General features: G+C 38.0%; 1 protein-coding gene across 1 annotated transcript in view; it reads right to left on the reverse strand.

Moving 5' to 3' along the window:
* The window catches only part of Tox (thymocyte selection associated high mobility group box), a 308938-nt gene that overhangs the window by 32612 nt on the left and 264110 nt on the right, over positions 1–12216 (reverse strand). The window contains exon 6 of the mRNA XM_059253831.1: positions 816–1046. Within this exon, the coding sequence (XP_059109814.1) occupies positions 816–1046 (231 nt within the window). The remainder of the gene's footprint in view (positions 1–815; positions 1047–12216) is intronic.

The raw sequence follows: 12216 nt of genomic DNA on the forward strand, positions 1-12216 counted from the left end.
TAATTTTCATTTCACAATAGCTGTATTTACGTTGTCATGTTGATAATTTATTCATTATCATGCTTATTTAATGTTTGTGGCAATAATTCTCCATTTCGACAATGGCCATCTAGCCTCTAGTTTAGACAGAGGATTGGTATTGCTTCTTCATGTGGGTAAGCGCCATCTACTTTCTGAAACTTTATGCCTCACCGGCTTCAAGATCTCCTAGGTGACTCATGGCACTGCTGGTATGTCTCACATGTCCTTCCCTAAGCATGGCCCTCAGTCACACCATGGACATCCATAAGTAAAGACAGGGAAATCAGCCATCTGGTCCCACTTAACGCAGCCTGGAAACATGGGGCAAAATATATGTGGGGGGTTGAATAACACATCCGGGTGGTTTAGGGAAGGGTAGAAGCTCTTAAACTTGAGGTCCATTTTGCAAAGAGCAAAAAGAGTTTGATGACAATAGGGTGAATCTGAGTGCTGAAGAGAGGCATGGACAATTTTCAAAGGCGAACTTTTAGTCTCTATGCTCACACTGCAACATTAAGATATAATCCTGGCTGGGGTAAGTGGAAGTCCTTCCAAAAGTAGCTACTCTATATAACTTTGAAACAAGGAAACTGACATGTTACTTATGAAAGAGTATAAAGGAAGTATAAGATTAGGGGCCCTGTGTTAAAGTCTGGTTTAGGTAGGGATACTTTCTAAGTCATACTTATAGATGGCATCTGACCATTTTCCCTGATGCTCACCAAAGCTCTTTTTGAAGCTCCTATATTCTGTTTGCAATCAAGCTGATTCCATCCATTTCAAATCCTTCTTACCTGTTTCTGCTCTTCTCCAAGGCCATCCCACATTGAAGCGACAATCTTAGAGACTTCACCGAAAGTAGCATTTGGATTTTGGCCCTTGATGGCTGCCTGAGTATCACGGAAAAACAAAGCATAGGCAGACACAGGCTTCTGGGGTTCATTAGGGTCCTTCTTCTTCTTTTTTTTGGGAGTTTTTGGTTTTTTTCCCATATCAGAGGCAGGCCGCTTCTCTCCACCATTGATCTGAAATAAAAATCAACACAGATTATGGAGGAACTGAGAAAATTTTTGGCTGAATCATATTTCTATTCTTCCTTGACACAGACACAGAATGCCACCCAGACAACCCCCAAACACAGATATTTCTACAAGAATAGAGGGAATTGCTGGTGTCATTTTATACATAAATCTTCATATTTTGTTCGGGGTAGAACTCAATGGTAGAATGCTTTTCCAGCGTGCTCAAGTTCTTAGATTTGATCCCTAGCACCACAATACAACAACAACAACAAAAATACAAACAAAAAGACAATGTATGCTTTTCATGTAGTCTCCACACTCATCCTTTGCTCAGTTTAATTCACCCAGCTCTAACATCTTTGAAGCCTTTTATAATTTTCACTGGGTATGCCATGCCTAGCTGGAGCGTCCATGGTTTTACCTAACTTTGCTTTCAATCTTCTGTAGAAGTACTGGGGTTACAAACATATGATAACACATCTGCCCTTACATGAGATCTGGGGATTTGAACTCAGGTTCTCACATGTGTCAGCAAGCACTTTACTACTGTTAAATGCTACTCCTTCTCTCCCTTCATCCTTTCTCTTTCACTGTAGCTGTGACAGCAGCAACCTTCTCTTGTAGTGATCTTATTGGGCTTACCACCTTCTGTGGAGTTCTGACTTAGCTTCCTAATTATGACTTTAAACATTGGGTCAGCATCTCTAACAAAGCTTAATTATTCTTGATTTTAACTTAGGCTGATGGATGTGGTTGGGGGTGGGAATCCAGCAAGGCTTATGGTTTACAGAGCAGACAGGCTCTAGGATCTAGAACTTTCTGCAATGATGGCAAAATTCTTTTTTTTTTTAAATTAAGAATAATTTTTTTATTCAAAGATTCCCCTTCCCTCCTCCCACCTCTCCAGCCTCCCTCTTCCAACCCATCTTCCATTCCCTCCTACAAGAAAGTAAGGCCTTCCATGGGGAGCTACATTTAGTAGAGGCAGATCCAAGCCCCTCCCCCTGCCTCAAGGCTGTTTGAGGTGTCCCATCATAGATAGTGGGCTCCAAAAACCCTGCTCATGCACCAGGGATGGATTCTAAGCCTACTGCCAGGGGACCCCTTAAGCAGATCAAGCTACACAACCATCTCACTTATGCAGAAGGCCTAGTCCAGTCCCGTGGAGGCTCCACAGCTGTTGATCTAAATTTCATGAGTTCCTACTAGTTTGGTTTGGTTGTCTCTGTAGGTTTCCCCATCATGATCTTGATACCCTTGCTCATAGAATCCCTCTTTTCTCTCTTCGACTGGACTTGTGAAGCTTGACCCGGTGTTTGGCTGTGGATCTCTGCATCTGATTCCATCAGTTACTGGAGAAAGGCTCTGTGATGACGGTTGAGGTATTCACCAATCTGATCACTGGGGTAAGCCAGTTCAGGCACCCTCTCCACTATTGCTAGTAGTCTAAGCTGGGGTCATCCTTGGGGATTCCTGGGAACTTCTCTAGTACCCGGTTTTTCCTATCCCCATGATGTCTCTCTCTATCATGGTATCTCTTTCATTGCTCTCCCACTCCCTCCCTGTTCCAGCTTGACCATTCCATTCCCTTATGTTCTCATCTCCCATCCCCTACCCTCCATTGCCCACCCCTCATCCCCAGTTTACTCAGGGAGATCTCATCTATTTGTCTTTCCCAGGGTGATCCATGCATCCCTCTTTGGGTCCTCCTTGTTAGCTAGCTTCTCTGGAGCTGGGGATTGTAGTTTGGTTATCCTTTGCTTTACATCTAGTATCCACTTATGACTAAATACCATATTTGTCCTTCTGAACCTGGGTTACCTCACATAGGATGATATTTTCTAGTTCAGTCCATTTGCCTGCAAATTTCATGATGTCATAGTTTTTCTCTGCTGAGTAGTATTCTATTGTGTATGTGTACCACATTTTCATAATTGATTCTTCAGCTCGGGGGCAACTAGGTTATTTCCAGGTTCTGGCTATTGTGAACAGTGCTGCTATGAACATAGTTGAGCATATGTCTCTGTGGTATGATTGAGCATTCCTTGGGTATATACTCAAGAGTAGTATCATTGGGTCTTGAGGAAGATTGATTCTCAATTTTCTGAGAGACCGCCACACTGATTTCCAAAGTGGCTATACCAGTTTGCACTCCCACCAACAGTGGAGGAGTGTTCCCCTTGCACTACATCCTCTCCAATATAAGCTGTCTTCAGTGTTTTTGATCTTAGCCATTCTGACAGGTGTAAGATAGTATCTCAGAGTCATTTTGGTTTGCATTTCCCTGATGACTAAGGATGTTGAGCAATTCCTTAAATGTCTTTTGTCCATTTGATATTCTTCTGTTGAGGAATCTGTAGCCCATTTTTTAATTGGGTTGTTCATTATTTTGACGTCTAGTTTCTTGAACTCTTTATATATTTTGGAGATCAGCCCTCTGTCAGATGTAGGGTTGGTGAAGATCTTTTTTTCATTCTGTAGGCTGTCATTTTGTCTTATGTACTGTGTCTTTTGCCTTACAGAAGCTTCTCAGTTTCAGGAGGTCCCATTTATTAATTGTTGTTCTCAGTGTCTGTGCTACTGGTGTTATATTTAGGAAATGGTCTCCTGTGCCAATGTGTTCAAGCCTACTTCCTACTTTCTCTTCTATCAGATTCAGTGCAACTGGTTTTATATTGAGATATTTGATACACTTGGGCTTGAGTTTTGTGCATGGCGATAGATATGAATCTATTTGCAATCTTCTACATGTTGGCATCCAGTTAGATGGCAAAATTCTATAGTCTACATTGTCCTATTTGGCTTTCAAAAGCCATATGATGGTAATGAATGCTTAAGTGAATGAGAGGAGTTGTATCCTTTTTAAAATTCAACTAGAGACCAGTACCCAATGACTAATACATTGAAGACTTTACCCACAAAATTTAGATTCCAGAAATTTTTGGAACAATTTAGATCAGCATTTTACTCTGTTTAAAAATAGATTCAATATTTCTCCACTCTTCTGAGATTATTTAAATTGTTATTCTGACACAATCATAAAAGCTATACTGAGTGTGCTTAAGGTACCTACATGTGAATAACATATTTGTTGTTAAGTAAAGATGACATCATTCAATCCATCTCTGTAAAATAAGGATTCTAGAGAGGATTTCTTTCCAGCTCTAAAGTCTTATAACTTGAAAGGAATATATAATGTTGCTGCCTGTGAAGATCCCTGTTCACAAGGGCCTGTCCCACTGACTTGAATCCTGTTTACACGATCTCCCAGCAGTGGTCACTCTCACAGCTGTTCTGACCCTTACCTTCTGTGGCTGTTTTGTGCTTTTCCTACTTGTGGATACTGTATGACTTATTCACATAACACAATTGGTGATGCAGGTGTGTAAGATAAACCCCACTGTGCACAGGACACACATTCAGTCAGGAGTCCTACGGATATATCAGAAGACTTAGGCTCACACCTTCCCTCAGTTAACCATCAGCTCTGTTGTCTTTCTTAAAGCAATTTTTCTTGAGTTCCAATTTTCTACCATAAGTTAGTTTCAGATCTATTTTTATAATTACTGTAATGTACATATTTATATATTTTAAAACTTTAAAAGCATATTCAAATAAAGAAATGCAAAAATATCATCTTTGTTTTTGATAATGTAAAATTAGTTTGAAAGATTTGTTTAAGTACCAACAAGAAATATGAAAAAATCTTAGTGAATTCTTTGGCTTTGTTTTCATTTGAGAAAGATAGAGACCTGAGAATGATAGTTAAGATGACAATTATTGACAATTGATGATTGCCATAAGTGGGACAGCTGATTTTCTACAGGGATTTGGCACCTGGGTGGCTATCCATGGTTCCACTACATGGTCCTATATCCTTGTGCATACATGCAGCACTTAGTGGACCTAGTGGGTTTCAAAAGAGTACATAAAGTTGGGCGGTGCGGTGGTTTGAATAAGAATGACCCCATAGGTTCATATACTTGAATGTTTAGTCACTAAAGAGTATAACTGTTTGAAAGGATTATAAGGTTAGAAGGTGTGGCCTTCTTGGGGGAAGTGTGTCACTTTCTAAGCAAAAGTCTATCTCTGCTGCCTGCGGACCCAGACGTAGAACTCTCAGCTACATCTCTAACAATATATCTGCCTGCATGCTGCCATGCTTCCTGCCGTGATGATAATGATTAACCTCTGAAACTGTGAGTCAGTCCCCAGTTAAGTGCTTTCTTTTATAATATTTGCCTTGGTCATGGTGTCTCTTCATAGCAATGGAACAGTATTAAGACAGGAAGTGAGAGAGGGGACAGGAGAGGAATTAGACAGAGAGACTGGGGGAGTTAATCACTGTACATTGTGTGAATGTATGAAATTACTGAACAATAAAAAAAATGTTCTGCTTGAAAAAAATAGAAATTGGCTACTCTGAAATTGTCTACTCCAGGAGATCAAAGGACCCCATAGTGACACTATGTTCTGAACCAAGTTAAGGTATTCTAGATTACATTAGTCTATAATCTGAATGATGATCCTATGAAACTGCCAAGCCTCCTATAATTCTGTCAGAAGAGAAGGTCAAACATGGCTGCCCATGGAGAAGCTTTTAACAATATACCTAGGCATAGGATGCTGATCTCAGTCAAAACATCTCAATTCCATTCAACTACTTGACAAGAAATAAGAAATAAGCTACCCTTTTCTCTCTGCTAAGACTACACGTTCTCATATTTTCTCCTTTTTATAACCAATTCCTCAAGCACTTTTCTGTGCTGGCTGTGCACTGTCTCTTATCATCACTTCTTGGTGCTTCCAACTCTCGTAGCTTATCATAAAGTCACCATTGCCTTCACTGAATAACCCAAGTTCCTCGGGAAGGTACTTCTCTTGGTCTTAAGACACCAACCCCGAGGTTCTTCTCTTATTTTGCTGGCCTTGGTGATTTTAGAATCATTTTTTTTTTTTTTGGCTCATCTTTCACTGTATGGCCATTTTGTGGTAGCATGCTTTACGGGGTTCTGGGCTGTAAACTCTCTCCCCTTATGAATCTTATAAGCACATAGGTTTCTATTACTATCTATGGTTGGATGATTGTGAGGTCTGGTCTCCCCTGATTTGACATGCATATAAGCAACTATTATTTGATGTTGTTATCTGAAAATCTTAATTAATTGTCAAACTCAAGTCAGGCTCCTGTGTTTGCTGAGTTACCTAGATTTCTATCCATAGCATGTAACAGACTTCTAACTATACAACAATGTGCACATGGTTGCCATGCTTTTTTTCCAGCCCCAGTGGAAGTGTTACCAAGGTAGGGTCAGGTCTAGTTTTGCTTACATTAGCACTTATGTGTTCCTGAAACACACAGTAAATACTTAACAGTTGCTATAGTACTAGTAAATAAAGTAATATAAACTAACACTTTGACAGGAAGGATGAATTAATGTAAATACAAATGGTTTCTGTTACAGGAAATTACTCACAGACTTGCTTGAGCACTTTAGGAGAATAAACAAATATGCAGTAAAAGAAAAAACATGGAAAGTTTTATTTAAAAAGTATTGAAATATTACTAGCAATTTCATTGCACTATAGGATGTATCTTTGTGATTTTATTCTTTATAGTTTTTTTATAATGTCTAATTTTATAATTTATAAATATAAAAATTTATATTTTTTTATCATTTACATTTATAACAATACAATCTTTTAAAAAAATAACAAAGGAGTCAATGAGATTGACAATGAAGAATGTTAAAACTGAGTGTGTGAGCCATCTTTCCTGGAGAAGTGTAGTTACCACTCCTTATCAAGGAAGTCTCTCTTTACAGCAAATGGAGACCAGCACATAAATCCATAACTGTGTACAATGCAGAGATCACCAGATCATGGGGAACCCAGGCCCAACAGATGCTTCGACCTCACAGCTCCTGCATCTATGGCTCAGGGGGACATGGAGGAAGAGGGGGCTGAGAGCTTGTAAGAATCACAATACCAGGAAGTCTGCTGTGAGCCAGTCTTTCCTAAAAATAGATGCATAAACAAGACCAGAACAATGGCTATTTCATTGACATGCTTATGTGAAAGGAGAAAAAGTTCTCAGAGTCCTACCCCTACACAAAGAACTATAGAAAACTAAGGACAGCTTGGAGAAGAAGAATTAGCCTCTCCCAGGGATGAGCTCCCTTACTACTTGTCCAGTGCAGAGTAGTCAGCTCTAAAACTTAGCAGGTTATATTGATATATTTGTGCATACACATATGTATGTCATAATCAAAGAAAAGGAGGCTATAAACTTGAGAGTGGAAGGGACATAGGAAAGCTTTGAAGAAGAGTAGCTGAGAGGGCATGGAGGAAGAAAGAGAGGGGTAAAATGATGTAATTCTATTTCAATTAAAACCATATTAGCAAAAAATGATATTAAAATGGAATAGTCAAAGTAGGTAAGTATTCAACTGTGGATGACTCTTGAGGATATGGCCAGCAGCATGGTCATTCCAACAAGTAATACTGTAGAATACATTTAAAAGTTGCTGAGAGTATATTGTAAACATCCTCATTAACAACAAAACAAACAGGCAAAAACAAAACCCAATAACAAGAAAACAAAAATCAGTGGCCAGGTAAAATAAAGTGGTGGGTGTTAATTATCTTGGCTGTTGTAATTATTTCATAATGTACATATACATCAAATAATTATGCTGCATACCTCATATATAATTTTATTTGTAAATCACAGCTTAATAAAGCTAGAAATAAAAGAGGTAATTGTGACATTTAAGGGAATATTTCATCAATGGTGAGAATAATTAGAAATGGAACAAAGCAGAGACAATTATATGATTATTCATAGATAATATTACCTATATAATTTTAAAATTTAATTAAAATAGTAATGATTAGAAAAATTGAAATAGTTACAACTGACAATTATGTCACTCTTCCCAGAAGATAATCAAATGTCAAGAGATAAATCTATCATGTAATAAATTTTTTATAAAGGATTTCCCCAAAATTATTTAAATAATTTACTTTCTCTAACCACAAAAATTCAGGCTCATTTCATTGTAGTTGAAAGTTTTCCTGTGTCCCATCCGGTCCACAGCTGCTCAGACCCAAGTAAACACACAGAGGCTTATATTAATTAAAACTACTCTGCCATTAGCTCAGGCCTACCACTAACTAGCTCTTACACTTAAACTCAGCCCATTTCTGTTAATCTATATGTTGCCATGTGTTCCATGGCTTTACCTGTGTGCCATTACATGCTGCTCCCTGGACAGCAGGCTGGCATCTCCTGACTCAGTCTTTCTCTTCCCAGAATTCTCCTTGTCTGCTTATCCTGCCTATACTTCTTGCCTGGTTCAAATTTGTAGTCATATTAGGTATGTTTTCAAGGTCAAACAGAGATATATTTTAGATAGATAGGTCATCTTCAAACACTTTAAAGACCTACAGAATATAGCATTTAAAATGTTTTAAAAACTTAGACTTTTCTGGACAATGAGACACGTCTGCTCCTGGCAGCACCAATTACCTCAAGGAGAATGATGGGCATTAAATAAACTCATATGGAGTTTTCTTTCTTTGTGGCAAAAGTTAGCCACTGGGCAAAAATGTGCCCTTGTGTCGACTGATTGACAATATGTTGTATAAACTGGACATGCAAAACCCATAGGAAGGTGACCAGTGAACTTTGCAAGGTGAGGTGGTCCTTCAGGTTCCTGCTTTGCAGAAGAAACTGCCAGATATTCTACAGGATACAGAAAAAAGTGACTGAGAGACTAGGCCTATGAGCTGAAGATGGATGCTCCAACGTTGCAGAGGAAATTTGGATGACTGTCCAGGTAACCAGCTATCTCTGTCATTCTAGATTTTTGGAAATTGCTTACAATGTACTTCCTATTTACTTAAGTAATATATATTTATGGGTTTTTTTATGTAGTTGAAGACTAGATAGTTATAATTTTCCTTGGTTATAATAAAATACAATTTCAAAATAAAACTTTTGACTCACAATTATAGGACAGATAGAATATTTTCTTTAATTTTGCCAAACACAAATACACTAGACAATGTAACTGTAATTCTTGCTTGATAACTGTTCTATTATATAATTTTACTATGTTAGAGTTAAAACCTTCCCTTTTGTTTAGACAGAAAAGCGGAAATGCTGTGGGATAATGCCCTTGTACACTGATTTAATTAAACACTGATTGGCCAGTAGCCCAGCAGGAAGTATAGGCAGGGCCAGCAGAAGGTGAGAATTCTGGGAAAAGGAAGGCTGAGTCAGGAGTTGCCAGCCAGACACAGAGGAAGCAAGATGACAAGACAAAACTGAAAAAAGGTACCAAGCCACATGGCTAAACATAAATAAGAATTAAGGGTTAATTTAAGTGTAAGAGCTAGTCAGTGATAAGCCTGAGCTAATGGCCAAGCAGTTATAAATAATATTAAGCCTCTATGTGATTATTTTATAAAAGGCTGCAGGACTGTGAGTGAGAGATTTGTTCTGACCACAGGGCCTGGGCAGGACCGGAAAAATCTTCCAACTACATTTCATTTTAAAATTGGTTTTATAATAATTATTCTCTTTGTTTACTATTAATATTCTATCTTTTAGGATGACTGATGTGGTAGTTTGAATGTAATTGGTCCCCATAGTCTCATAGGGAATGGCACTATTAGTAGGTGTGGTATGATTTTATTGGAGTAGGAAGGGCCTTTGTTGGAGGAAATGTGTCACTGTGGGGGCAGGCTTTGAGATTTCCTATTCTCAGGATACTACCCAGTTTCTGAGTCTATTTCCTGTTGCCTTCTGATCAAGATGCAGCCAGCACCACGTTTGCCTACACACCAACATACTCCCGACCATGATGATAATGGACTGAACCTCTTAAACTGTAAGCTGCTACTTCAATTAAATGTTTTCCATAATAAGAGTTGGCATGGTCATGGTATCTCTTCACAGCAATAGAAACCCTAAGTAACACAACTGAATAAGGACAAGAATCTGTAACAAAAGACACTCAGTGATGTGTAATGAAATACAGACTATAATTCTGAAGCAATGCATAGCACATTCTAGGAAACCCTAAACCATCCATGCAACCAGTTAGCTGTCTGCAGGTTTTCCAGACTTTCTTGGCTTGGTTTTTAGGGTTGGGCAAACTTTTTGTCTTAATGTCATTTTGTCTTAATGTGAGAGTTTCATTTAATAGAAGGAAGCATTTCATGATTTCTGATTCTGTATTCTAAGGGTATAGGAGACATAATCTATGTGCCACAGGTATTCCTCTGAATCTTTGGGGACATGTCTGGTATTCCTCAGAAACAGCTATGAAGCTGTGATGTCATCCCATCCTTAAGACCAGGTCCCTCATATCAGTACATTGTCTTTGTTTTTGCTCTGGCTGAAACAAGAGCATACCCATCTTTCAGTCACCAGCATGCCAAGCCTTCCCCTTAGAGATATACTCAACTCACTATTGCTCACAATTATCTTCCATGCATGAGAACTGACAGGCATATGAGAGGACCAATCTAAAAGATAGCCATTCATTACTCATTACTCAAGATTTACTAGCCTTTCTTCAATAATTAATCTAGGTCATCAAAGATATCTTGGGTTGTAATCTTCCAACTACTTATAAAATTGCCTGCATGTAACTCAACTATGCTTTGAAATAATGCCACATTTTTCACTATAGAAGTACATGAAGGAGAAAAAAGGTATGCATGAAATATCTTCACTTTTATAAAAAGAAAATTCATTTTAGAGAGCATTGCTTATTGTGTTGTCCAGTGTTTTTGTATAAATGATTATTTCATAGATGTGATGGCTTTGCTTTTTAGGATGTAATAAAATAGAATGAAAATTCACTGTCATGGCTTGATGCCTTCTGTATTCTAGTACTTGGGCAGTGATTGTAAAGATATTATAAAGTCCTCTGATGTGTGGTTTGTATTGTCACCACTTTTCGTACATAAGAAACATGCAGAAATGAGTGACCCTTTTAGAGTCTGCTTAACGAGCTGGGATTTTGTAAGGCTCAGGTTCCAGTGGTAGCTTTGTTTCTCATGTGAAAGGCATGTGGTCATTGTCCATATGCAAAGCTTGCTTGGGAAGGAGCACTGCTTCAATTTGGAACCACTTACATGCCAGTAATGGATTGTGTTTTGAAAAGTACCTGACTCTTTTGACCGCAAACTATTTAGAATGAACATAAGGATGATGAATATGGTTGAGGTGAAAAAATATTAGCTAAATGGATTTACAATATGTCCCTGGGTATTGTCTGGATTTTGGTTTCATACATTTATGGATGGAAGCCTGTAATTTTATACCTTAACTTTCTAAGAAGTTTTGGGTTCTATAGTATCACTGTCTCATAGAAATTTCTAGAACGATAGGTATGTTCTCTGCCATGTCCAAAGTGTAGCCACTGTCCACATATAACTGTAGACCACTTGCATAAAGTGGGTACAACTGAGAGTTGAAAGACTTTACATTTAATCTTAACTCATTAAATATAAATCTAAGCAGTCATTGATGAGTAGTGGCTATTATACTGGATGGCACAGAAGTAGGCACTGAACACTTATTCTAGAGTATTTATCAACTTACTAGGGTTCTGTAACTAGAGAGTAAAACTCAATTCCACTGTGTTCCATTTAGATCAAGAGAAACCTTATTATGCACAGAATAACATTACACAGAAGACAGGCACATTGAAAATAAGATATCTTATGAATCTTTGAACCCTCTTTTCCATTATGTGGCACCTTTCAGTGACTCACCATACATTTCTGCTCTTATATTCTACAGCACTGGGCAAAGGTTTATCATTGTAAAGCAAAGCTTTAAAGTACATTTTAAAACTGTATAAAAATGATAACAACTGACAACATGGCTGAACTGAAGCACTAATGCAGCTCTGACTACCTACAGAGTTATTTCATATGCAATTAGAGCAATAGTGAATAAATACATTCAAAATACATGTATTTTGTACTCATAAATAAATATTACCCAAAAGCTTTCTTCAGTTGCACATGCTTCCTCTAACTTACTTAGAGAAAGATGTATTCATCATAGTTCTACAATATATTTAGGCTTTTGACAACCCACCTCCTGTCATGTATTGCTTCGTTATAATGGTGCATTTAATTTACTTAT

Source organism: Peromyscus eremicus, chromosome 2, assembly GCF_949786415.1.
Source record: "Peromyscus eremicus chromosome 2, PerEre_H2_v1, whole genome shotgun sequence".
In the NCBI taxonomy this organism is placed as follows: domain Eukaryota; kingdom Metazoa; phylum Chordata; class Mammalia; order Rodentia; family Cricetidae; genus Peromyscus; species Peromyscus eremicus.